Genomic DNA, 26,970 nt, shown 5'->3' with positions numbered 1-26,970 from the left:
CCCCAAACAGGGATGGAACTGGCGTCCCCTGCATTGCAAGGTGAATTCATAAGCACCGGACCCCCAGGGAAGTCTGCTGGCCCAAGATTCTGGTGTGGCGGGTAGCGTGACCTACTCTGAAGACAGCTGCAGCGCTCACTTCAGAGGAAGGGAGGAGGAGGAGATTCTGTGACTGGGGTGTTGAAGGCTGACCTCGGATGTCTGCAGCAGTCCCCGCTCAGCAGACATTTGCTCCTTTCATGAGCATCTGAGAGAACAAAAAGGAAAAAAAAAAAAAAACAACTCTCGTGGCCTGGTGATGGGTTGGGAGGGAATGAGTGGGAAGCGGAGATTCAAAAAACCAGGGGAACACGGATGAAGGGAGGGGTAGGGGAGAGAAAGCGAGTGAGGACGTTTGTTCAGAAAGGCCACTTTATTGATGGAGATAAAACTGAAAGGTGTTCTCCACAGCCCTCCGTCACTCACGTCAGTGCTTCACTGGGCATCAGACCAGCGTGGGCAGGCCCGTCACCAGCCAGCCCCACGCTGCCCGCTCCATGTCAGGCGGCCACATAAAAACACATCACAGCGCGTGAAGATTCACGGACGCACCTCAGAAGCCCTGCACAGTTCCCGTGCATCTTTTTAAAAAGAGTGTACAAAATACGTTAAGTACGAAAGGTCAGCTGTGCTGTGACACCTTCAGGACATCCTTTGAGGATTACTGTCCCCCAAACATTACTTCTTATTGCAGTGAAACCTCTAGTAGGTAGATCTGTACAAAAAAAAAAATCTAAACAACTTTAAGAAGAGCAGCAACTTAATACTGCTTTAGTTCATTTAAATTTTCTTTCTCAAAAATACATTCCTAAATATACAAACTATACAATCTTGTCATTATAATGCTGGTTTTTTTTTTTGTTTGTTTTTTGGTTTTTTGTTTTTGTTTTTTGTTTTTTTTTTTTTAATAATAATAGAACCCAAACTAAAAAATTCTGTTTATCTTCAAACGGACAAGAGTGCTAGACGACTCATGACTTGGTACCTTCATATAACACCACATAAATAACTTTAGCCACAGTCTAGGTTCACAGCGTGATCAGTGGGACAAAAGAAATACTTTTCTGGCGATTAGACGTCATCTGCAGAGAGGGTCGGGATATTCATTCGAGGCCGTGTGAAAAATGCCATCTTCTCCCTGTAAAAAAGGCCATTCCTTTATGTATTTTTTTTTTCCATCCTCGCCATGGGGCATGCAGACTCTTAGTTCCCTGACCAGGTACGTGCCCCCTGCGGTGGGAGTGTGGACTCTTAACCACTGGACCACCAGGGAAGTCCCAGGCCATCCCTTTAGAGCAGGGCTTTTCAACCTCACTTTATAGATATTACGGACAGGATAATTTCTTCATTGTGGGGCTAATCCTGTGCAGGTAGGGTGTTAAGTAGCATCCCTGGCCTCTACCCACAAAACATCAGAAGCATCTCTGCCAGCCCTCCTCTGGTTCTGACAATCAAAAATGTCCCTGCTGCTGCTGCTGCTAAGTCGCTTCAGTTGTGTCCGACTCTATGCGACCCCATAGACGGCAGCCCACCAGGCTCTGCCGTCCCTGGGATTCTCCAGGCAAGAACACTGGAGTGGGTTGCCATTTCCTTCTCCAATGCATGAAAGTAAAAAATGAAAAGTGAAGTCGCTCAGTCGTGCCCAACTCTTAGCGACCCCATGGACTGCAGCCTACCAGGCTCCTCTGTCCATAGGGTTTTCCTAGACATTGACAAATGCCCTCCCTGGAGGCTCAAGTAGCCCCCTGGCTGAGAATCTCTGCCTTGGGGGAACATCAGCAGGAACAGTCACCTCCAGTTCCAATCAGGGGCCTCTGAAGTCTCAAAGGGCCCTTGGCCATTTCCACTGGTGGTCTGTTTTAGATTCCCAGGTGGTTAAGAATGAAAAGATGTCCAAGTGTGGTTAGACAAATGACAGAATATTTCACATCTTTATATTCCACAAAGGGATGCATTTTAGCACACACACAAACGTGAATACCTTTTACAAGAGGACAACACAAGCCTAAATGCAAAACCCTCTGTGAATGGGGAGGCCCAGGACACGCCTGGGTCCGGGGTGGCAAGAAGGCATCTCCCCAAGATCCTGGCAGGTGGCAGGCAGTACTAGGGAGGCCCAGCAAGCATCCGTCACTCCCAGGCTGATTTATCCCTCGGCCAATCCTCCGCAGTTACCGGTGATGGGAACGCTAAGAGGAAAGGCCGGAGCAGGTGGCTCATCCATTAAACAAAAGGATCTAACAAATTAGGTTGAGTTGTGTGGGGACCAATAAAGACAGCCGAGGGGAAGCACCACGGGGCTCACAGATCACAGGGGAAGACTCGGCAGAGGACAAACATCTGCTACAGAGAGCTGGGGCTCAGCTACAGCAGGGGGGTGCATGGACAGGGAGCAGCAAGACGGAGAGGAGGAGACCAAGGCTGGGAGGGCAGGGTGGGAAGGGAAAGGCCGCCTGGCCCGGCGCCCACTTTCTGACCTGAAAGACTGCACCTCCGGGGGCTCCTTACAGCTCTGGCCTCGAAGCCTGTGCACGTCCTTGGCGGCCGACCTCATCATCTTGTCTGTCTGAAGCTCTCCCCTGTGCTCTGCTCGGTCCATCTGGAGGGCAGAATGAGGCAGAAGAGAGTCCTTAGGGTCTCTAGAAGTGGGTCAGCCACGAGACCCTTCTAGCATAAATGAGTCTACTGTGGTTAAAAGGTTTGAGGGTCATGGGACAGACACCATGATGCTTCCTGTTCCTCTTTATTCTGAATGATGATGAGGGGGAAGTGATCCCAACATGTGTCAGACAGGATAGGTTTTCGGGGCCAGGGAACTGAATACCTATGTGCACCTGTCAGAAGTAAGGCGACAAGGGCTACCTGGTAAAATGCATGTCACCTCACTGCTCCTCGGGGCCACTTAGGAAGGTAGGCTTTATAATAACCTCTATATTACTGATGCGGAAACGAAGCCTCAGGCATGTTAAGAAACTGCTTTAATGGCATACAACTAAGAAATTGTAGAAATCCAATTTCAAATCATGCAATTATGGTCAAGGGTTTGAGGAACAATACAGTATTCCCTCCTGATACAAACCTAAGGAAGCACTTTAGAGAACAAACCAGACAGCCCTCAAATATCCATGTTCTACATACTTGAAAACATAGCAAGAAGACAGATTTTGGCTAGTGAAGCTATACCGTTTAAATGACTCTTTAATAGAATCATCATCAGATAGTCATAGATTTACTATTAAAAAAAAAAACCTATTTGAAAGGTCAGGTTTTCTTGGTAGGTGCTTTCCTAAGGCAGGACACATATATACTTGTTTGCTTACCTCTTTTTGCCTTGGCTACTAGGAAGCTCCAAGATAAATGTAATAGACAGCTACCATTAGAGACATATTTAGTTCCTTCTCTTCCTTAAAACTTTCTCTAATTTTCTATTTTCTCTTAATGCTGTTATTATAACTCTGATATAAGTAATAAACAAGAAAGAAAGAAATGTTTGGGGAACTTATGATTTACCAGAGTCAATTTGAGGCTCCCACAAGTCCAGACCTAAGAAGCCCAGCATCACCTTCCTGCTTTATGTTCTCATCACCTGAATTGAGAGCTGGAATTTCAGCTAATGGCCCTCCCAACAATCCAGTGAGGCACCTTCTGGAAGGTGCTCTTGCATTGCTTGGCTGTGTGCAGAGAAAACTAGCAAAAGCTTGCCATTTCTGCCATGGACAGCCATCCTGGCAGGTATGAAAGGAATGAGTCAGAGATGGCCTCTGTGTGTTAGTCCTATGGTGTTTATTTCTTCACCACAGTCTGGGATCTGTTAGCTCAAGAGCCCTCTGGTGCCAAAGACAAATTTTTACCCATCCAATTGTTTTAAATGAAGCTCAAATCGCAGTTGTTTTTTTTTTAAAGCCTTTTAGAGCCTGCCTGTTATGTATATCCCCTAAAACTGCACCCAACATCTGCTAGTCATAGATGTGCTAAACCCCAGGGCTGTAAGAGACCCCAAACTCCTGCTGCTTTGGAGTTCTCCAACCCAAGACTCCTCATGGTGCTCCAAGTGACATCATCTCCATGTCTAGGTCCCCTCTCCAACCCCCTTTTTCCGTGGGAGTTCGCCTGGCCTCCTCCCCTCTAGGTAGTGGCGCCAAAACAGCTGCCTTTGGAGGCTGGGGTTGGGGGTGTCTCATGCAGTGTGAGACCTTCCCAAATACACACATGTGAAAGCAGCAGCCACCCAAATCCAACTCATCGTCTGCTCTGGCCCCTTTGTGGTTGTATCTTTTTCCTTGAGCAGCGCTGAGATGGCTCCAGCTCATTACGCTAGAGATGAGACGCCAGCAGGCTTGTATCCTCAGGCGTCTTCATAGGGATAAAGCCCGGCCAGGACCCACTCCTCTCCCCTTTGGAGAAACGTGCTCTGTGGGACTGGGTAGGCAGGCACGAGGGCAGGTCAGCGTTTGTATTTATTCTGTGCATGTGTGTGCCCCAGCGTAGATAAAGTGTCCCCCAACATGTCTGATGAAGGACCAGCTGGTGGAATAAACGTGTGAGTAATAAGGGCTTGCACGCAAACACTGGGCGTGCAGCAAAAGGACCTGGCAGCCAGTAAACCGTGAATTAACTTTCCTGGGGGAGGCTGATGAGCCTGAGGGGCTCTGGGAGCACGCTCCGTGAGTCACAGAACTGCAGGACCGGTTCAGAGCTCTCGCGGCCCTCCCTCGCAGCTGCGCGCCGGTGCGCCACTCACCCGCTTCTCCAGCATCCTCAGCAGCAGGCGGAAGCGCTCGTCCTCCCGCACCCACTGCGGCAGCTCCTTCTCCCCGTGGCTCTTGGCTTGTTCTAGCTGCTCCTTGAGCTCCTTCAGCACCGAGATCTCCTGAGTCAGCTGGCTGTGCCAGGTCCTGGTGGCCTGCAGGTCCAACTCGAGGTCCAGCGAGGTGCGCGGCAGCCGCTCCGCGCGCAGGGATTTGACAGACGAAGGCTGCGGGGGTGGGGATGGTTTGGACTGGTTAGTACCGGACCAGGTCCAGTGAGCCTGCGCTCTCCCCTGCTCTGGAGCCCAGCTACCCTCCTTCGTTCATCTGCGGGCTTCCACTGCAAAAGTGGGGCTCGCCCAGCCCCTGGGGGCCTGTCTTGATTTTTTCCATGTCTACCCCTCTATTAGCATTTTTATGTCCCAGTCACGGTGCTGGGCGCTTTACTTCCGTTACCTGAGTCCATTTTCATGACCCTGTGAGGTCCTGACTGTTATCATGTGCACAAATGAGGCTCCCAGAGGTTAAATCACACAGGTTATAAGCATGGAAGCCGAGATTCCACCCCATACAGCTGGCTCCAGATCCTACCCACTCACTCCCTACACGCAGTTGCTTCCCTTACTCTGTCTTCTATCTGCTGCTGGAGCTCTGCCTCTCTCTGCATCCACATGTCCAGACAAGTTTCTGAGACTGGCCATCGGCCAGAGCAAAGGAAATGGCAACCCATTACGGTATTCTTGCCTGGAGAATCCCATGGACAGAGGAGCCTGGCGGGCTACAGTCCACGGGGTCACGAAGAGTAGGACACAGCTGAGGATAGTACAGGGGCAGCAGAGCTAAGCAAAAGCATCTTCAGGTGAGACCTGGAGTCACTGAGATCACTCAGCTGGATCTCCCGGCCTTGCTCATTTATAAGCACAGACTAGACAATGGTCACCCTAGAAAAGCACAGAACCACCCCATTGAGTGGTTTCCCATTCCTAAAAGCATGCTGGCCAGCTTGAAGTAAGGGCAGGTCTCATAGTTAATGTCTTTTGTATTAATACCATTTTTGAAATCACTTTATTGGGCGTTGTGCTGGTTTTCTGTTACTGGGCATCCCTGGTAGCTCAGGCGGTAAAGCGTCTGCCTACAATGCGGAGACCCGGGTTCAGTCCCTGGGTTGGGAGGATCCCCTGGAGAAGGAAATGGCAACCCACTCCAGTATTCTTGTCTGGAAAATCGCATGGACTGAGGATCCTGGTAGGCTACAGTCCATGGAGTCGCAAAGAGTCGGACACGACTGAGCGTATCATATATATATATAAAACAAATTATACAAACTAGCAGCTGAACATAAAGCAAATCATCATCCCACACTTTCAGTGGATAGGAGTTTAGCACACAGGTTGGCTGAATCCTCTGCTCAGGGTCTCACGAGGCTGAAATCTAGGTTTTGACCGACTGAGTACCTATCTGGGGATTTGACAAGGGGATGATTTGCAGCCAGGCTCCCTCAGGTCCTGGGTAGGGTTCATTTCCTTGCATTTTCTCACTCGGCTGCTGACCAGGGGCTGCTCACAGCTACTAGAAGTCCTCTCAGGCCCTTGCCAGGTGGCCCTCTCCACAGCATGCATTGCTCAGGCAGCTAGTGGAGGAGGCTCCGCAGTGTGCATGGGCCCTGGCCTCCTCTGGACACCCCTGTTCCTCAGGACATAGAAAGGACCTGAATGGAACATGGGCTCAGGCCAGCTCTTAAGGGTCCCCTGTGCAAAGCATCCCCTTGGCTGAGGGGAAGAGGGGGTGAAGAAGCAGGAACTCCTGGGGCTTGCCTGCGGGTAGGGAGTTGTAAGATGTGTAGTGCGGACCGAGCAGGAACTCCTCGGTGTCACTTCTCCAGGAATGGATCTCGGAACACCTGCTCCAGAATTCTCGGAGGAGCCTATAAAAATGCTGCTTCCAGGGCCCCACCCCAGCCACCTGGATGAGGCAGTCTGGAAGCACGGCCTTGGAATCTGCATGATCAACAAGCTCCCAAGGTGACTCAGTGCTCCAGGGACTGGAGTGCTGGCCAGCCACAGCAGGCGGGGTGGGGCCGGGGATGCCCCCGTCACTTGCAGCCATGTCCACATTCTCAGGCAGCCAGCACTCTCTCCTTTCTGGGAGAGAGCCTCTTCGGCACTGCCTTCTTTCTCCTGCTGTCTCTGGTTCTTTCTGGGGACTTGTACCCTGGCAGGGTACAGCCAGGCACAGGACCACTCCCGAGGCCGGCGGTCAGCAGCAGGCCTGCCGGAGATGCTAAGGGGCTGCCCCTACATGCGGCTATCAGCACGCTCTCCTTTCTCTGCATTTTTGCTTCGCTGTCTCTGCTTCTCTTTCTGACAGTCTGACTCTTGGGTTTTTTCTAGTTCTGTAAGCTCACCAGAACTGTTGTCGAGTCTGCGCTGAAAGCCCAAAGTGGGGAGGGCCCCCTGCCCCTCCTGCAGCCCTGACTAGTGAAAGTCCCTAGCAGGAGTCGGGCCTTGGCCTAAGGCCTCTTGCCAGCCCCCATTCCACAGCCATCTTCTCCGTAAGGAAAGGCCAGGTTGCTCCGCAGGGACAGCTTGGGGCCTCTTCCCTGGGAGTTTCCAGCTGGATTGAGTCCTGTTCGCACCTCCTTGCTTCCAGGTCAGCTCTCGGTGGGGAGGCGTGGGGGGCAGGGGCACCTGGCTTCTCTTCCGGCAAGGAGGCTGTTGCAAGGGACCTTCAACTGCTCGGTCAGTCGGACACAGGGAGCAGAGACCTGCACGAGGCAGGCTCCCAGCGGTAGCTCTGACGTCTTGGGTTGATTGGTTCTTCGTGACTTTGATTTCTACACAAGTATGCCCACTCCTGACCTAACTTATTGGTCACAGAAACTATGTTACATTGGCACTTTCCCCCGTGCCTACCCAGGCCTTACAGTTCACCAACTTCCATTTGCAAATACCACCATGCTTTCAAGTACTTTCTTCCAACCAGTGGCTGAGGAGAAACGGTCAGGCGTCAGGGGATGTGCGTGTAGGACACCAGATTTGGGGAAACAAAGGGGCCATCTTACCCGCTTCATCCGGACGCTGCGCCGCTCCAAGGAATTTCTAACAAAAGGTGGCTTCTTGGACAGGGTGGAGCTGTCGCTGTCACTTCGGTTCAGCTGCAAAGAGAAGAGGCGTGGGACGCTCATGAAGGCACGAGCGCATTCGAAAGGCTCACTGGGGCCAGGAGGGTGGTGGGGTCCCCAGCCCAGTCCTTCCTGTCCGTGTTCCCCGAGGGGACTGCATGCAGGAGGTAGGTTTCATTCGACCTTCTTTTTCTCTCTGGGTGAGCATTCACTGAGTGTGTATTCAACAATGCACGCCCCTGCGTGCTAAACACAAGACTTCATTCATCCTTCCAACAGCCCCATGGGAGAGGACATCGCTACTTTGCTAGTGAGAAGATGGCAGGTGAGGGGCTACCCAACTTGCTCAAGGTTGGAGCTGGTAGCAGCCTGGTGGGGTGGACACCAGACACGGATGACTCCAGGGGTCACTGCCCCCCGACCGCCTATGCTAAGGCCTGTTTGGATCAACTCTTTCCTGTCACCCACAGAGCCCACCTTCAGGGCTCGAATGGAGCCCCTGTCGAGACTGACACATACGTGAGAAGGCAGCCCACAGGCCAGGCCTGGGGACCGTATCCTTGGAGAAGATGGGGAAGACAGGTTCTGTGAGGGCTGTGCTGGTCACAGCTCTCTCCTCGTCAGAATACGTTCAATCCCACAGTTATCTAGACTCTCCCTGGAGGGCTAACATTCCTCATCTGTGGCCAGAGATCAGGGCTACGGTCAAGCAGATGCTTTTCTACTGACAGCTCGTGTCCCCAGCGGGAGGACGGGAGAGGGAGGGGAGACGGGGGTCTCTCTCTGGAGTCATATTTCCAGGTCAGTGGGATCGTCACAAGCTGATGCTCCAGAGTCTATTTATTCCGGCAGCTGTCAGCTCACTGAGGTGGGTCTCCTCTGAGAAGCTGTCCACACTGTCATGTTTGTGGTTATTAATAATTATTAGTAATAATGATATTAATAGTCCTGCTACATTTATGAAATAGCTACTGCACTAGGCAGAGTGTCAACCAGAATGAGAAATAGATGACAGTAACAACAAAAGCCACACTGGGACTTCCCTGGCGGTCCAGTGGCTAAGACTCTGCACTACCAATATAGAGGGCCGGGGTTTAATCCCAGGTCAGGGAACTAGATCCCACATGCTGCAACTGAGAGTTCACACGCCACAAGGAAAGATCCTGCATGCCACAACTGCAACCCAGTGCAGTCAAATAAAAACAAACAAACAAAACAACAGCCATATGGACGGAGCCCCTGCTATGTGCCACGGGCTTTACTGACAGTTTCATTTAATCCTTAGACCATCCTAACTGAGGGGACTGAGGTTGGGAGAGATTACCACACTTTTATAAGCCATACAGCTGGTAAGCATCAGAACAAGAGTTCAAGGTCCCATCCAAGGCCACGTCCTTTTCAGGATGCATGTAATGCTCAGAGATGAAACTAATATAAAGACAGAGCAGTGGACCATCTTGACTGGGGTGGATTCATACAAATGGACTGGCTGGGTATCATATCAGAAGGGGGCTTTATTCTGCATTGTTTCAATCCAACGGTGGCACTCACAGAATATAAGTCATACCAACTAGAAATACGTGTCAGGACGATTGATACTTAAGTCACAGTTGTTTATATGTTAAAGACCATATTATAAAAGAGCGATGAAAGTTACATTAAGTCCTTGAATTTAACTTTTTCTTAAATATGTTTTAGTGCATTTGATCTCAGACATGGTAGAGAATATTGTTGCCTTTTTGTTATCTCCATTAGAGGGAAATTGAGGAGCAGAGAGGTGAAATAACTGGAAGTCAGAGGGATCTACTTGGAAATGAGAGTTTTGGGAGGACTGTTTCCTTCAGGTCAAAGTGAGCCAACCAACACATGTGACCGCGCTGCTGCTGAGTATGTAGGTGTCAGAGACACAGGGCTTGTGGGGAGCTGTGGAGAGTAAAAAACACTGTCCTCACCCCTCATGACTTAAAGTCCAGTGGGAGCCCAAGGCCAGGAAACTCACCAGGTCACGCAGGCTGTGCTGAGGATCAAAGAAGGGGACACCCAGCAGAGGGCTCTTGATGTGGCATCAGGCCAGGGGAAGGGATTGCTTGTGTTCACAACAAAGTGCCCTGACTCTCTGCATCTATGAAATGGGAATAACGCCACTTGCCTTGCAGGGCTGTTTGTGAGACTAGATGACACAGGAAAAATAGGGATTTTGGGGGGGGGGGTGGCGGGGGATGCTCGCCTAATTAGCATATGAAACTCCATCCTCTTATGACTCTCAGTGGGAGACAAAGCCCACGTTCCACTCATGAGGCAAAAGTACCAGAATCTTGCCTTCATGGCCTCCCTTGCAGCTAGAAGCCGGCACAGGACTCAACTATGACAATTCAATGCAACCGCCCTGGTCTTTGAATCACAACCTGGTCCGCTGGACCAAGTCTCTGTCACTGTGCCTCTTGGACTCAGCCAGGCCAGTCTCTTCTGTTCCATGCTTGCTGGTTGGTTTGTTGCATCTGTGTTTGTTGGTTTCTCAGGGAGAAGAAGCCATTAGTGGTGACAGTGGCGGCGGCAGCAGCAGCTAGAACTGTCCTGGCCTCCTGCAGTGTCAGGAGTCTGGTGGGGGCATCAGTGCTGAACCCCAAAGGCAGCTGCAGGGCCCGCGGGGGCCACGCTCTACAGTGCACTTGTGTCCTCACCTGTCTTTATGGTGGGATTTTGGCTGTGGTCTGGCCCGCCTTGTTCCTGCCTGATTTCTGAGGTTGCTTCCACAGCCTTCTAATGAATCTGTGAACTACTCAATTTCCTGTTCAAACATTTCTTCCGCACATATACTGCTCCCAGTCTGTTTCTGTTGCTTGCTGTTAAGAACCCTGACCAGCATAGGACTTGGTACTAGGGGAGTGGAGTGCTATAAACCACAGGCTGGGAAACAGGGAGCTGGCTGTGTACTGGAGGTAGGGGGGGCACAGCACAGACACATATTCCCTGCTGGGAATTTGAGAATGCTCATTTTATGGGTGAGAAACAGAGGGATACATTATTGTTACCTGTTGAATCTCGAGAGGCAGATTGCACACCCCTACAGAGTTTTAAGGGAAATGACAGGAAAAAAAATTCAAGATGTTGTACCATTGGTTACTTCCTGTAGCCTTAAGTGAGAATCTACCAGAAACAGATAAGCTTGGGCTGAAGTATAGTCAGAAAGCAAAAGAAGAAAAAATACACATCTTTGCTAATAAAGTCCCTTTTTGCCTGTGGCAGGTGATCCATGCAGATGGGGAATTTCTTTACCTTCAGCCCTGAGGTTGGAGACTGGTCCAGGGAATAAAATATGGGACAGGCTCAACATAGTGTTAGTTGTGTTAAAAATGCTTGAGACATGGGACTGAACCTCTTTGTTATCAGGAATGCCAATTCTGGGAAAGGCCATTTAAAGTTAATTCATTTACACAGGAGACCAGAATTTTATAGTAAACATTGGGGGAAAAAGTTTGAGTTTTTAGTTGGAAAAGAGTAACACTTTTTAAAAGATTTATATTTCATATCTTCCATTTGACAAAATTACAACTGCATTCTAAATCCTGATGACAAAGGATAAATCAAACATTCATTTCTTTTGCTGTGATTTTTCCAACAAGTAACATCCTTCATTTTGTGTTGATTTCCACTGCGCGTTCATAAAGGCAGTAATTTTGCCAAAGACAGATTATCTATTATCCTGAGGGCTTTTCTAAATCCTTCAAGTTATTCACATTTGAAACATGGATTGGGTTTTTCTCTTCTTCAGCTGTGAGCTGGGATTAAGCAGGATTCTTCACTTATGGTTCAGGAAGTCCTTTGCATTAAAATCACACTCAGTGACTGTAGGAAACCCTGTACCTTTTGCAAGATACACAACTATATTACATGTACTCACACTGTCTTTTCAGACGTTTAGAAGCTCAAACATTAAGTAGAGACTTCACACAGAGAGGAGAGGTTTACGTTATTTCTGGGAGGTACTGCAGGGAGTGTTCTGGGGTGGGCACTAATTTGAAAAGTAGCTGGTGCATTTGTAAAATTGCCACGTTATGAAAAAATTAACTTCACTACTACTAGCTTAGCTGTAAAGAATCCGCCTGCAATGCAGGAGACGCAGGAGATGTAGGTTCGATCCCTGGGTTGGGAAGATCCCCTGGAGAAGGAAATGGCAACCCACTCTAGTATTCTTGCCTGGAGAATCCCATGGATAGAGAAGCCCGCAAAGAATTGGACACACCCGGGTAACTGAACACACACACACACACACACACACACACTCTCAAGCTTATAACTGCAGGCCTTGGATACCAGATATTAGATGCTGAATCCCCCCATAGCCCCTCCCTCTGTAACAATAGACAAGTGGATATCAGTTTGATGAGGTGTTCTAGAGGCCTCTCCTGCACAACTTAACTGGAACACAAGGCAGGAAGGTTCTGTTTATTATTCTAGTTATTGCTTGCTCATTTTGTACGGTAGGAGATAAGGAAGGATGTCAACGTGTCATCTGAACCTCAGAAACAAGGTCTTGGTTCTGTAGCCCCAGCAACTGGCATGACTTCTCAGATGGGGTAGACTAATTGGATAGAAGGCAAGGGGATCCAGAAGCCACGACCGCTGCACGGCTTCTAAATCTTCCATGGCCTGCAAGAGCAGGTCATTAAGTCAAATATGTTAAAGAGGGCCAGGTGGAGGCCACAGTGAACTTGAAAAGGCTGGTCAATCCCTCCTCCAAGGGCAGTGGCCCTCACTGCTGAGGTCCAGCCACTCATCACTGTGACAGAACGTGTAGCCCTTGGGGCCAGACAGTCTCCCCGCCCCCCCACACCCCCCACACCCCCCCGCCGAGAAACTGGAGTTTTATGTGAAATCGCTGCATTTTAAATTTTATTTTTAATTGAATTTCTTAAGTTTTCAATGGTAGCCAAAAAGTTTGATAAAAAAAGCCCCTAAACCCATGGCTAAGTAATCCAGGGCTGTTGCTATTTTGCAAACTCAGTCTACATGCTGCCATTGCCCTGGAGTTGGGGGGAACTGTCCCTCAGGGATGGTGAGGGTCAATCTGATCTCAGCAAGGGGTGAGGAAGGGCAGGGCCAGGTGTAAACAGAGTGGAGAGTTGGTTGGAATTATAAACAGTTCCAAATAGAAAAAGGAGTATGTCAAGGCTGTATATTGTCACCCTGCTTATTTAACTTATATGCAGAGTACAACATGAGAAACGCTGGGCTGGATGAAGCACAAGCTGGAATCAAGATTGCCGGGAGAAATATCAATAACCTCAGATAGGCAGATGACACCCCCCTTATGGCAGAAAGTGAAGAAGAACTAAAGAGCCTCTTGATGAAAGTGAAAGAGGAGAGTGAAAAAGTTGGCTTAAAGCTCAACATTCAGAAAACTAAGATCATGGCATCTGGTCCCATCACTTCATGGGAAATAGATGGGAAAACAGTGGAAATAGTGGCAGACTTTATTTTTCTGGGCTCCAAAATCACTGCAGATGGTGACTGCAGCCATGAAATTAAAAGACCCTTACTCCTTGGAAGAAAGTTATGACCAACCTAGACAGCATATTAAAAAGCAGAGACATTACTTTGCCAACAAAGATCCATCTAGTCAAGGCTATGGTTTTTCCAGTGGTCATGTATGGATGTGAGAATTGGACTATAAAGAAAGCTGAGCGCCGAAGAATTGATGCTTTTGAACTGTGGTGTTGGAGAAAACTCTTGAGAGTCCCCTGGACAGCAAGGAGATCCAACCAGTCCATCCTAAAGGAAATCAGTCCTGAATATTCATTGGAAGGACTGATGTTGAAGCTGAAATTCCAATCCTTTGGCTACCTGATGTGAAGAGCTGACTCATTTGAAAAGACCCTGATGCTGGGAAAGATTGAAGGCAGGAGGAGAAGGGGATGACAGAGGATGAGATGGTTGGATGATATCACCGACTCAATGGACATGAGTTTGAGTGAACTCCGGGAGTTGATGATGGACAGGGAGGCCTGGCGTGCTGCAGTCCATGGGGTCGCAAAGAGTTGGACATGACTGAGCGACTGAACTGAACTGAACTGATAAACAGCCTTGGCTGCAAATTTCCTGGTGGCCCAGTGGTTAGGACTCCTCACATTGATAGCAGGGGGCATGGGTTCAGTCCCTGGTCAGGCACTGAGATCCCACGTGCCGTGTGGTTGGGTAAGTAAGTAAATAAATACACATATTATATTTATACAATAATCAAGTAAATAAATATATATGTTATAAGTAAGTAAACAGACACACACACATGTAAAAGTGTTGGCCATGTACTGGTTACTGAGCCATTCCCATACTTTAGCCAGTTCAGTCCTTAGAGCAACCCCATAGAATTGGTCTGTTAACTCCATATGGAAAAAGGGGTTAACATGCCAAGAATGACTGACAACAGGGGTGGGACCAGGACTTGGACCCAGAACCGCGCGAGGCCCAGGGCTCTCAGCTGCAGGCCGAGAAGCGGGTGCTCTGGGGAGGACGGCTGTGCGGCTGCTTACCCTGCACACGTACTGGCTCTGGGGACCTGGGGAGAAGGTCTTGGAGCGGATGATGGTGCTCCCTCGCAGAAACGGCCCCGGGGAGGGCGTGCCCACCCGCCGGTCCTTGGGCCGCACCACCGTGGGAGATGGGGCCGGGGTCTCTGTGTTGGTCTCCTTGTCCACCTGAGGAAGAAGGCACGGCCGTGAGGCTGGGAGAATCCAGAGTCTCAGCCACTCACCCTGAGACTCACTGAAGCTGCTCCCTGCTCCGATCTCCTCGCCCCTGGCCCTTAGACACAGCCGGGAGCTTCCACGGACCCAGCCCTGCCAGCATGGCACCCGAGGCCCCGCGTGCTGGCCCCCAGTCCTGGCTGGCACCTGCGCTTGGGGTCACAGGGAGATACTCAGTCCCCTAACAAGCTCACATAAGCAGTAGAGGTACATCAGGCACGGATGTCCTGGGCCTCACCCCCTCAAGAATAATGTGCCAACCATATTTTGACAAAGCCACAGCCAAGGCTTCCATCGCCCTAGCCAAGAACTGCAGATGTGTTCTTGGAGTCATGGAAGCAACTAGCAAACCTCGTTTTTTTAAAACTAGGTGATCAACTTTTCTGTTGTCCTTTCACAGTAATTACCAGTAAAGATCAACAAATAAAAACACCCAAATGAAAAGCCTTGGTTAGCCTAAACAGTGCCTTTGTGTGCTTTTGAAAAAGGCACCCCCTTTGGGTGCCTTTCTCCCCTTTGGCTGGAGAAACTGCAGCAAGGTTTCCTCTTGGTGTGGAGTAGTTAGAAGGCAGGCCCAAATTCTTCTCCAACACCCCTACCTCCCCTGACCCTGGTCCGGGGGCCAGGCACCTTTGTGCAGTGTACAACCTGTACCTCCACCCCTGTGTACTATACTCCCAGAGGTCCTGCAGGTGAAAGAACATGGAGATCTCTCTCTATGGAGCATGAAGCCTCTTATAACATGTCACCCTAGTGCAGCAGCAGAGCAGAAGGCAACAGTGACTCAACTAGACCCCCTTTCCTACTGTCCTTCAGGTAGACCCAAATGGAGAAATCCACTGCTTTGAAATCTTCTAGCCCATCTTCAAGGCTGACATTATGTGCCCATTTTAGAGATAAGAAAGCCAAGGCTAGAGAGGGATGAAGTCATCGGTCTAAGGCCACACAGCTAGGTAGGAGCAGAGCCAGTATTTGAATCCAGGCCAGCTGACTGCACAGCCTGGGGTCTGCCCAGAGAACTGAGAACCACAGAGGGTGGGAGAGATGGGAGGGTCAATCAATTCCTCTTGATTTTCTGTCACTGAAATGACTCCAATTCCAGGCAGAGACACCCCTACACAGCCTTCTGCAGGTCACCCCACTCTGAAAGCCTGTCCCCTGATGCTGGGGCATGAGACTTAGCCCCGAGAATTTTCTGACTGCCCGGGTTCAAGACTTGAGGATTATCTCCCCCAAGACAGCCTTTCCCATTCCCAGCCCTCCCTACCTTTAATGCTGGGCACCCGTCCATGTCAGGGGATGCTTCCTCTTCCCCTTCTTCCTCCTCTTCTTCCTCCTCCTCCTCCTCCTCGGCTGCGGCCTCGTTCTCGCTGGTCCCCTCCTCATACCTCCTTGATGACAAGACACTTTGATTACCCACAGCACCCACTCTCATGTGCTCACTTGCCTTTAAGTGCATCCAGGGCAGGGCTTCCAAGCATTTTCCAGATTGAGGACACTTATTTTTAAAAAATAGTCAATTTAAACGAGGTATATTTACATATAACAAAACGCATTTCCTGTAATGTTTGATGAGTTTTGACCACTGTGTTCCCCTGTGTAACCACTACCACACTCAAGAAAAAGAATGTCTCATTGCCTTGAAAGTTTCCCTTATATGATTTCCCAGTTAATCTCCCCCCACCCTCAGCCCATCATTGATCAGCTTTGCATGACTAAAGATTAAATCTGATTTTTCTCGTATTTCACAGAAGTGGAATCAGATGATATATGCTCTTTTGTCTCTGGCTTCATTCTCTCAGCATCACATTTGGCACATAGTATCAATAATTTACTCCTTCTTATTGTTGAGTCATCTTCCATTGGATGGATGGACCACAGTTTGCTCATCAGGCGATAAACATATGGATTGCTTCCATTTCTTAGAAATTATGAATAAAGCTTCTGTAGACATTCACCTACAACGCTGTGTAGAAACAGGATTTCATTGGTCTTAAGACACTGGATTAGTTTGCTAGGGCTGCCGTAACACAACACCACAGACTGGGTGGTTTGAACAACAGAAATTTATTTCCCACAATCCTGGAGGCTAGTAAAAGTCGAGATCGAGGTGCGGGCAGGCTTGGTGACTTGTAGACGGCCACCTTCACGCCATGTCCCCATCTGGTCTTTCCTCTGCATATGCGTCCCTGGTGTTTCTCTGGTGTCCCAGTGTCCTCTTCTTACAAGGACACCAGTCACGTTGGATTAAGGCCACCCTAACTTCAACAGCCTCATGTTAACTTAATCAGCTCTGAAGACCCTGTCCTCAAAAACAGTCACATTCTCAAGCACGGTCAGAGCTTCAATATCTGTAACTGGGGGAGACATAATTCAGACCATAAGATATGTATACATACTCAGGAGTAGAACTGCTGGGTCAGACAATAAGTATAAGTGGTGAACTGGTTTACCCACGTGGTTATATCATTTTCTGTTTCCATAGCAATGTTATGGGAATTCTGGTTCCTCACCTATGCTTGGTAATATCCATCTTTAAATTTAGTCATTCAGCTGTGAAAGTGAAAGTTGCTCAGTCGTGTCTGACTCTTTGCGACCCCATGGACTATACAGTCCGTGGAATTTTCCAGGCCAGAATACTGTAGTGGGTAGCCTTTCCCTTCTCCAGGGGATCTTCCCAACCCAGGGATTGAACCCAGGTCTCCTGCATCGCAGGCGGATTCTTTACCAGCTGAGCCACAAGGGAAGCAGCCATTCAGCCGATGAGTACTCAAATTTATTGTGGTTTTAATGTGTACTTTCCTGTTGAGAATTTCATTGACCATTCAGATTTTCCTTTGCAAGATTTCCATTAGAATTTTTAGCCCATTTAAAAAATGGGTTGTCTTTTTATTACTGAGTTGCAAGAGTTCATTATTTATTCTAGATAGGAATCCTTTGCAGATATTTTCTCCAAGTCTGTGGCTTGCCTTCCCTCTTCTAAATGGTGTCTTTCAAAGGACAGAAGCTTTTGATTGTGACAAAGTCCAATTTATCCCTTTCTCTCTTTAATGCTTTGAGCTTTTTATGCTGTACCTAAGAAGTCTTTGCAAAGAATTTCTCTTGTACTTTCTTTTAAAGGCTTTTTAGTTTCAGCTTTTATGTTTAATACTATGATCCATTTCAGATTAATTTTTGTCCATGGCACCCAACATTTATTTTTTTCTGTACGGATATCCAATGGACTTGCAGCACCATTTGTTGAAGAGACTTTATTTTTGGTGATATTTTTCATAATTATCCTTTCCCCTTGGACTCTGAGCCTCGAAAGAGTTGGTGTGACAAATGGATGGCATTTGTTAATTAGTAATTTATCTCCATTCCCATCTTTACTTTTCAAAGACATACAGAACCGCCAGGCTTCCGATCAGCATGAGGCGGTATTACCATACTGAGCTGAAGGAATTTCAGCCAAAAGCAGAGAGTTTGACATCTCGTTAGCTGGCTCAGTGAGACTGTGGATAAACACAAAATCTCCCTTAGGATTTTCCCAACAGGGAAAACAGATCTTGGCTCTCCACCCTCAGCCCTGTGCTGAAAACCTCCCTGGCACTTAGATGGGGACTCTCGCCATGGAAGCGCCTCTTCTTTTCCTCCTCTGCCTCTTGATCCACTCATGAAAGAGCCACTAAACATGGGTACCAGAGGCTTCCCTGGTGACTCAGAGGGTAATGCAGGAGACGTGGGTTCCATCTCTGGGTCGGGAAGACTCCCTGGAGAAGGAAATGGCAACCCACTCCAGTATTTTTGCCTGGAGAATCCCATGGACAGAGGAGCCTGGCAGGCTACAGTCCATAGGGTCTCAGAGAGTCGGACATGACTGAGCAGCTAACAGTTTCACTTTTCAAACATGGACTTGATGACCTGCAGGTGCCATTCTGAGCCCTTTCAACAACTGAAAGCCACTCTTGTCTCAGAGAGTGAGTAGGCCTTGCTCAATGGTGCAGCCAGGTTTCCATTCCATGAAGCGCTCAACCGCTAGGGAAGTCTCTTCTTTGTGACTAAGAAGCTGATCAACATATTTTCCAGGAAAGGGGAAAAAAAAAACCAAACCCTCAATTGCAAAGAGAAAAATAGACACATCTTTTCACCCTTTGGAAAAGTGGCCAAAAATAAATAAAAATTTAAAACTATGTATTTGATATTTGTAATATGTATTTGATATCAAGTGAGGATTTGGGAAAAAGGTGTATCCCTGTGGGGAGTGTTAATTAGAGCAGCCAATGAATACTGTGAAGTCAGTTTAGCAGTACCTGCTAGAAAAAAACATGTACATGTTCTTGATTAAATACTGTTAGATTATATTGTATCAGAGAGGACGTAGCGTTAGGGGCACTCTCAGTCACTGCTGGTGGGAGCATTTACAATCTTGTTTGAGAATGATGCTGCAGGACCCGGTAAAATATAAACCACATATGCCCTGGGACCCAGCAAGGCCACTTCTCAACCTTTGTCCTAGACAAATACACGTAAGCTCACAAGGAGGTAAATACAAGGGTTTTCACTCTAGCATTGTTTGTGATTATATTTTCCTGCGTGCGTGTGTGTCTGACTCTTTGAGACCTTATGGATTGTAGCCTGCCAGCTCCTCTGTCCATGGGATTTCCCAGGCAAGAATACTGGAGCGGGTTGCCATTTCCTCCTCCTCCAGGGGATCTTCTGGTCCCAGGGATCGAACCCTCGTCTCCTGCAGCTCCTGCATTGCAGGCGGATTCTTTACTGGTGAGCCACCGGGGAAGCCCCTATATTCTCCTACATTTTCTAATCCTCTGAGAGTTTTGTTTTGTTTGTGGATCTTAAAAAAAGATCAAGTCTTCTGATTAAACGCATTAAAGAAACCCAAACAAATGAAAGGAGGGAAGAACAGCGGCATCCTCCCCTGGGCCTTGGGTGCGGAGGGAGGAGAGGAGCTGGGAAGAGAGGACCAGTCTGCGGAGCCCTCCACTCCAGAGGTGAGCAGGCAAAGCAGAGCTAGTTAACATTCCGGGACCAAAAGAAGCCTCCAGTGTGGGGGAGGGGGGCTGCAGAGGCAGTCACCCCACTACTGCAGCAGCTCCGGGGGATTCCCAGCCCTCTTTGTAAGTCAGTGTCTGGGGAAGTTTGAATGGCCAAGGGTGGGGAGAGAGGGGGCCACAAAGGGTGAGAGAACAGAAGGTGGTTGCTAGGAGACAGTGTGAAAAGCCTCAACACAAGCTTGGAATTTGGTGGAAAACCACTGATCTTGTGCCAGGGTTTTGGAAGACAGGTCCCCGGCCGATTTCCGGCATTGGGACCTTTGCAGAGTGTCAGAGGGCGGGGAAGAGAGGGAGAGAGAAAGGGGGAGAAGGAGGGAAAGAGAAGGGAGAAGAGAAAGGCACGAGAGGGAGGGAAGTGGGGAGGGCGGAGGGAGGAAGAGGAAGGGGAGGAAGGAGAGAGGCAGTGGGGAGATAGGAGGAAGCAGGGAGGGAGGGAGGGGAAGGAGAGCGGGGAGAGACAGAGCGGGTGGGACAGAGAAGAAAAGAGAGAAATTGAGGCAGTCGAGAGAGAACCCTAAAGCAAACATAAACACAAGAATTCAGGAACCTTGCCCTATTCTTTATCACGTGGAGGAAGAGTCAAGAACTGGAAGGCAGGAGTCAGCCTAGGGGCCAAATCCAGCCCATTGCCTGTTTTTGGACAGTCCAAGGTCCAGGCTGTGAATAGTTCTTATATTTTTAAATGGCTGGGGAAAAAAAATGAAAAAGAGAATGATATTTCATGACATGTGCAAATGATGTGAAATTCTAGTTTCCGTGTCCATAAATGAAGGTGCAAGGACAGAGGCACGGTTGGCTGGTGTGTGTCCTGTCTGTGATTGCGGTCACACCGCGATGGCAGAGTTGAGTAGATGCCACAGAACCTGCCTGGCCCACCAAGCAGACATTTAATATCTGGGCCTTTCCAGAAAATACCTGCTGACCCCGGGAGTAAAAGCTATTAAGGAAAGACTTCTTGTCAGACCAGACGTAGAACTTAGGGCTGTAACAGAGAAGTCCCTTCATGCTGTCTGTGGGTCAAGTCTGTTTTGAGGGCTTCCCATGCATAATTTTCAGAGTCTACAAAATACCCCATGTGTAATGTGTAATTTCTTAAATCTCTATTTCACAGATGGAGAAACTGGGTTTGGAGCCTGGTTCTCAGCCCAGGCTTCATCTTAGAATTACCTAGGATGCTTTTTTTTCTTTTTTTCCCAAATTAATTTATTTTTGACTGCCCTGGGTATTTGTTGCTGTGCATGGGCTTTCTCTAGTCGTGGCCATCAAGGGCTCCTCTTCGTTTCGGTGCATGGGCTTCTCAATGTGTGGTGGCTTCTTTTGTTGAGGAGCACAGGTTCTAGGCGTGCAAGTTTCAGTAATTGCAATTTGTGGGCTCAGAGACCAGGCTCGGTAGTTGTGGCGCCCAGGCCCAGTTGCCCTGGGGCATGTGGAATCTTCCCAGACTAGGGATCGAACCCATGTCCCCTGCCTTGGCAGATGGAATCTTAACCACTGGGACCACCAGGGAAGTCCTCCCAGGATGCTTTTAAATGTACTGATGCTTAGGCCTCACCCAGACCTAGGATCCCACAAGGAGCTGGCTGAGCGAGATTTTGTGAATTCACATTTGTCTGGATTCAGAGCACATGCGCTTAAGCACAACTACACACACTTCCTCCAAATGGCAAGGCTCTGAGACTTGCTCATTTCCGAGATGGGATTTGCTGTCTCCCTTTCCAGCTGGTACTTAAGCCGGGTTCCTCCTCCATTTCCTGATAAGAATCTCTATTGTGTCTTGCGTGTCTACTACAAGTTTTGCCCTTATACTTCATCAGTAGCTGGTCCTTCTGTCTCTTCTGATGAGCCTTCACAGTCAGTGTGACGTCCCCACTTTTGAGCCAAGGATCAGACAGGGTCAGAACGACTTGCTTAACAGTGGCTGCTCTTGAGGGGGCAGGCATGACCGGAGGAGACGTGGTGTGGGCTTCCGGAGAACTGGTGATGCTCCTCAGTTTGGACCCGTGGGCAGTTTGGCTTCTGAAAATTCACTGAGCTGTACACACACATCAGCTTTTCTGAATGTGCATGATGTTGCAATAAAAAGTTAAAAAACGCGTTGCCTAAGGTTACACCAAAAAAGATAAAGCTAGGGTGTGAACCCTAGTCTACATCACTGTTTCCTAAAGTGTGTGATGAGACTGTCTGTGGATAGACAAGGGACTAAAGGGCACTGATCACACAGTGGAAAAGCTGTGTCCTGTCCAATCCTTCAGACTTGATTACATCAAGAAGGAAGTCTCTCTCGGGCAGTAGCATGTCTTTAACATTGCTGACACATGGACCTTTTTTTTTTTTTAACTGGAGTATAGTTGCTTTACAATATTGTGTTGGTTTTCACTGTACAGCAAAGTGAATCAGCTATTGTTCAGTCACCCTGTCGTGTCCAACTCTTTGCCACCCCGTAGACGGCAGCACGCCAGGTCTCCTTCCCACTGAGGTCCCCAGAGAGCAGTGAGCAGTGTTTCCTGTGCTATACAGCAGGTTCCCATTAGTTATCCACTTTATACACAGTAGTGTATATATGTCAGTCCCAATCTCCCAGTTCATCCCCCCATCCCTTCCCTCCTTGGTATCCTTGCATCTGTTCTCTATGTCTGTGTTTACACAGATGAACTGATTTGCAAAGCAGAAATAGAGACACAGAAGTAGAGAATGTATGACCTTCCTTTTTAACAGTAGGAGAGATCTTAGTCTTAGAACCTTGGCAAGCAATATATCCAGGTAGATTTTAATATTCTTGTTATATTTTTATTACATTTAATCTTCCACAGTTATCTTCTAAGGCAGGCTTGGCTCATGACCTACTCAATATCCACTCCTACATTCTTCCTTAGTAACAGAATCTTCAATTTTATACCAACTAAGAGACCTCATTTCCCAGCTTCCTTTAGCTACTTGGTAGGCCAGGTAGCTAAGCTCAGCCCATGAAAAGCAAGTGGAAATTGCTGGGTGGGACTTTCAGGAATGCTCATTGGTTAAAAGGCACTCATGGAGACTCTGTTGTCTTTCCTCTTTCCCGATGCCTGCCTGATGGCTGGTGACTCTGCAGCCATTCTGTGCTTAGCTTGATGATGGAGGTCACACAGTAAGGACAGCAAAGCAGAATAAGAAAAGCAGCCTGGGTTCCCGGTAACATCATGGGGCTGACAGATGAGCCTTGGATTGCCTTTTTCCAAGTCTTCTTTTTTAAGTAACAAAGAAGTAAAATTCTATCTTGTTTAAGTTTGTTATTTCTGCTCCCTATTCCTAGCAGTCAACTGAAATTCCTTACTGAGGAATTTTCAATTTATGGCAAATTATACTTATTTCTGCTTCCCTTCTGGCTCAGCTGGTAAGGGATCTGCTTGGAATGCAAGAGACCCCAGTTTGATTCCTGGGTCAGGAAGATCTGCTGGAGAAGGGATAGGCTACCCACTCCAGTATTCTTGGGCTTCCTTGTGGCTCAGCTTATAAAGAATCCGCCTGCAATGTGGGAGACCTGGGTTTGATCCCTGGTTTGGGAAGAGCCCCTGGAGAAGGGAACAGGCTACCTACTCCAGTATTTTGGCCTGGAGAATTCCAAGGACTATATAGTCCATGGGGTCGCAAAGAGTCGGACACAATTGAGTGAGTTTCACTTTCGTGCTTATTTCCACTTCTGGTAATATAAAGCTTCTTAGGAATTTTTTTGAACCAAAATAAATGTAAGTGCATCATGATAAACATTAACATGTGAACCAGTATGAATAACTGCTAGAACACAAAATCACAAACTGGGAAGGGACTTGGGAAACACTGTACCAGACTACACACTGCCTTGTTGCCTATAGAGAAGCCATGAGAAAGGATCTTTGTTTTCACAGGGGAACACTTCTCTTGGTTGCCCTGGTGTCTGAGGATCTCAGCTCTGGGCTCAGATCCAAACCAGGTCAGTTCCCAGGGGCAGCCTCACTTACCAGCTGTCCTCCAGGGTCTGTGTGCTGCTCCTCTCCTCCTGCCTCTTCTCCAGCTCCACGGCCGTCTGTTCCAGCAGAGCAGACACGGCATCCTGTGGAGACAAAGGCCGATGAGTCCTCTGCGAGTGGCAGGCAGAGCCCCCTGGGCAGGAATCAGACCCCATCACCCTCACAGCGAACGGAGGATAAAACTGAAGACCAGGGTGTCTTGCCATAATGTTACATCAACTGGAAATATGGTCCCTAGTTCTTCTAACTGGCAGTTCTACTGAAAATAACCTCTGTATACATGGACAAAATTTGGAAGATGAGGTTAGTGTTTGCTTGAGACAGAATTACAGGTCTATAGCTGTAAGGAGATTATCAAGTAGTCAGGGAGACAGTCCCACTGAGTGGTGTCCATGCTGAGGAAGCCTGTGTGACTTGAGGAAATTATTTAATGTCTCTGAGACTCAGTTCCTTCTCTAATTATTACTCCACCTCTGATGTCCATGCTTCCCTGCTGGCCCAGAGGGTACAAAAATCTGCCTGTGGTGCAGGAGACCCTGGTTCAGGAAGATTCCCCTGGAGAAGGGCATGGCAACCCACTTCAGTATTCTTCCTGGAGAATCCCATGGACAGAGGAGCCTGGTGGGCTACAGTCCATGGGGTTGCACAGAGTCGGACACTGAGTCATTGAGTGACTGAGTGACGCGCACGCGTACACACACACATCCCTCTGATGTCCAGCCATCTCCAACTCTGCGAGAGGCTTTCCCTTCCAGCCAACCAGGTGCGGCCTTTTATGGGAGAAGGGTGCACAGCAGTGGCCCAGCTCACCGTGCTTTCAGGCCCTGGGATGGGGGCCGTGGCTCCCGCTGGCCTGGGCTCCCGGCTCTCTTTCTTCAAGTATTTGTAGCTCAGGAGGTTGTACCAGCGAGTCGACCTCTCGCCGGACCGGCAGACCTCAGCCAGGCTGATCTGGGCGCCTCCCTGTGGAGGATGGAAAAAAGCATAAGCAGGGAGTGACAAGGTATTCTGGGGAAAGTAGGTGAAACACCACTCCAGGTAAGAGAGAAGCTTCCTGGGAGGAAGAAATGGCTGGGTATTGTTTTCTAATAACTCACTCATTCACCGCCTTATTTGTTCACCGAGTTGTATAGGTTAAGATCTATTTAAATATTAATTTTAAGGATGGGTTCTCTGATGGCTCAGATGGTGAAAAATCTGCCTCCAATGGGGGGAGACCCAGGTCAAACTCTGGGTTGGGAAGATCCCCTGGAGAAGGGAGTGAGCACTAACTACAGTATTCTGCCTGGAGAATCCCCATGGACAGACGAGCCTGGTGGGCTATAGTCCATAAGGTCGCAAAAGAGTCAGACACGACTGAGTGACTAACACTTTACTTTCATGGGTTGTTTAGATATTAACTCTTTGTCAGATATACAATTTGCAAATATTTTCTTCCATTCAGTAGGTTGCCTTTTCATTTTATTGATGCAAAATGAAAGTTCTGCTAAGCAGAAGCTTTTTAGTTTGAGGTAGCTGCATGTGTTGTTTTTTGCTTTTGGTATTAGAGTTGAGAAAGATAATCGCCAAGACTGATGTCAAGGAAAACAACTCAAAGCTCTAGCAACAGGAGACCGGGGGAATAAACTATAACCTATATCTATACAGTTATTACGTAGCTATGTACAAAAAATAAGGAAGATTTCTAGGTACTGATGTAGAGAGCTGTCCAACAAGATACAGTCTAATTCCGACAAGATACAGTCTACTGCAGCCATGAAATTACAAGACTCTTGCTCCTTGGAATAAAAGCTATTGACAAACCTAGACAGCATATTAAAAAGCAGAGATATTACTTTGCAGACAAAGGTCCATATGGTTAAAGCTGGGTTTTTTTAGTAGTCATGTATGGATGTGAGAATTGGACCATAAAGAAGGCTGAGTGCTGAAGAATTGATGCTTTTGAACTGTGGTGTTGGAGAAGACTCTTGAGAATCCCTTGGACTGTAAGGAGATCAAACTAGTCAATCGTAAATGAAATCAATTCTGAATATTCATTGGAAGGACTGATACTGAAGCTCCAATACTTTGGCCACCTAATGTGAAGAGCCAACTCATTACAAAAGACCCTGAAGCTGGGAAAGATTGAAGGCAAGGGAGAAGGGGATGACAGAGGGCAAGATGGTTGGATGGCATCACCAACTCAATGGATATGGGTTTGAGCAAGCTCCAGGAGATGGTGATGGACAGAGAGGCCTGGCGTGCTGCAGTCCATGGGGTCACAGAGAGTCAAACACGCCTGAGTGAACAACAACAACAACGATTTGGGGCTGCCTCATAGGTGTGAATGGTCTGCCTCGTAAACTGGATGCACTTTGACAGCATCTATGCATTCATTCATTTATTTGACACACACATATTTGCCCAGTTGCCTCTATGTGTCAGATACTGTTCTAGGTTTTGGGAACACAGGAGGATTTAAGGCAGAGAAAAATCCCTGCCCTCCTGAGTTTATATTCCAGTCTGGGGGAATCAGATAATCAGTAAGTAACTTCTATATTGTGTCTCATAGAGTCTAAGATGCCATCAATTATAGAGTGTACTATTATTTCATGTATCACTAAGAAAGAAAAATAGTTACCAATTAGACTATGGCCTGCCAGCTAGTACACACTGCATCTTGATTTCAGAGATGATAAAAATGTGAAAATAACAGGCGCCCTAATACCTATGATACGGAGAAATATTAGGTGATATAAAGTGCTGCAGAGAAAATGATACAGGCAAAGTGGAGAGGTGGGGATAAGAGGGTGGAGGGGGCAATGTGACTTTATGTAGGGTGGTAGGAAGTCCTCACGGAGAAGGTGACATCTGGGTCAAGAACAGAATGAGGTGAGAGAGTGACTTTTGCCCATCAATATCCAGGAGAAAAGAATTACATTCGAAAAGGGTAGCAGTGAGAAAGGCCAGAGAAGGGGGGTGCTGGGGTATTCAAGGGGCACAAGGAGGCTGGAGGAAGAGTCTCAGGGGTTAAATCTGAGAGATGACAAGGAGCAGACCTCAGAGGACCTGGGGAGAGCAGGCCAAGGCCCAGCTATTGACTCTGGGTGGAGACAGAAGCCTTCCTGAGGATTTAAAGAGAGGTCTGGATGGACTCATCTGCGATTTAATAGGATCACCCTGGCGACTGTGTTGGGAAGAGATGAAGGGCGGCAAGAACAGAAGCAGGGAGACCCAGTAGGGGATTCTGCAACTATCGGGTGAGAGATGGTGCTGGTCAGGAGCATGGGGAGAAGTGGCTGG

At 48.2% G+C, this 26,970-nt stretch overlaps 1 protein-coding gene across 1 annotated transcript in view; it reads right to left on the bottom strand.

Annotated features, from left to right (window-relative positions):
- Window positions 1-393: 393 nt before the first annotated feature.
- WWC1 (WW and C2 domain containing 1) overlaps window positions 394-26,970 on the bottom strand; it is a 156,439-nt gene continuing 129,862 nt past the window's right edge. Inside the window, exons 16-23 of the mRNA XM_043913493.1 lie at window positions 24,499-24,651; window positions 23,680-23,771; window positions 15,919-16,042; window positions 14,439-14,603; window positions 7,849-7,941; window positions 4,781-5,014; window positions 2,517-2,638; window positions 394-1,177 (exon numbers count right to left, since the gene is read on the bottom strand). Of these exons, the coding sequence (XP_043769428.1) occupies window positions 1,111-1,177; window positions 2,517-2,638; window positions 4,781-5,014; window positions 7,849-7,941; window positions 14,439-14,603; window positions 15,919-16,042; window positions 23,680-23,771; window positions 24,499-24,651 (1,050 nt within the window). The 3' untranslated portion in view covers window positions 394-1,110. The remainder of the gene's footprint in view (window positions 1,178-2,516; window positions 2,639-4,780; window positions 5,015-7,848; window positions 7,942-14,438; window positions 14,604-15,918; window positions 16,043-23,679; window positions 23,772-24,498; window positions 24,652-26,970) is intronic.

This window comes from Cervus elaphus, chromosome 9 (genome assembly GCF_910594005.1).
Source record: "Cervus elaphus chromosome 9, mCerEla1.1, whole genome shotgun sequence".
Taxonomy (NCBI): domain Eukaryota; kingdom Metazoa; phylum Chordata; class Mammalia; order Artiodactyla; family Cervidae; genus Cervus; species Cervus elaphus.
The sequence above is the reverse complement of the archived record's forward strand: the minus strand, read 5'-3'. Positions and strand labels throughout refer to the sequence as shown.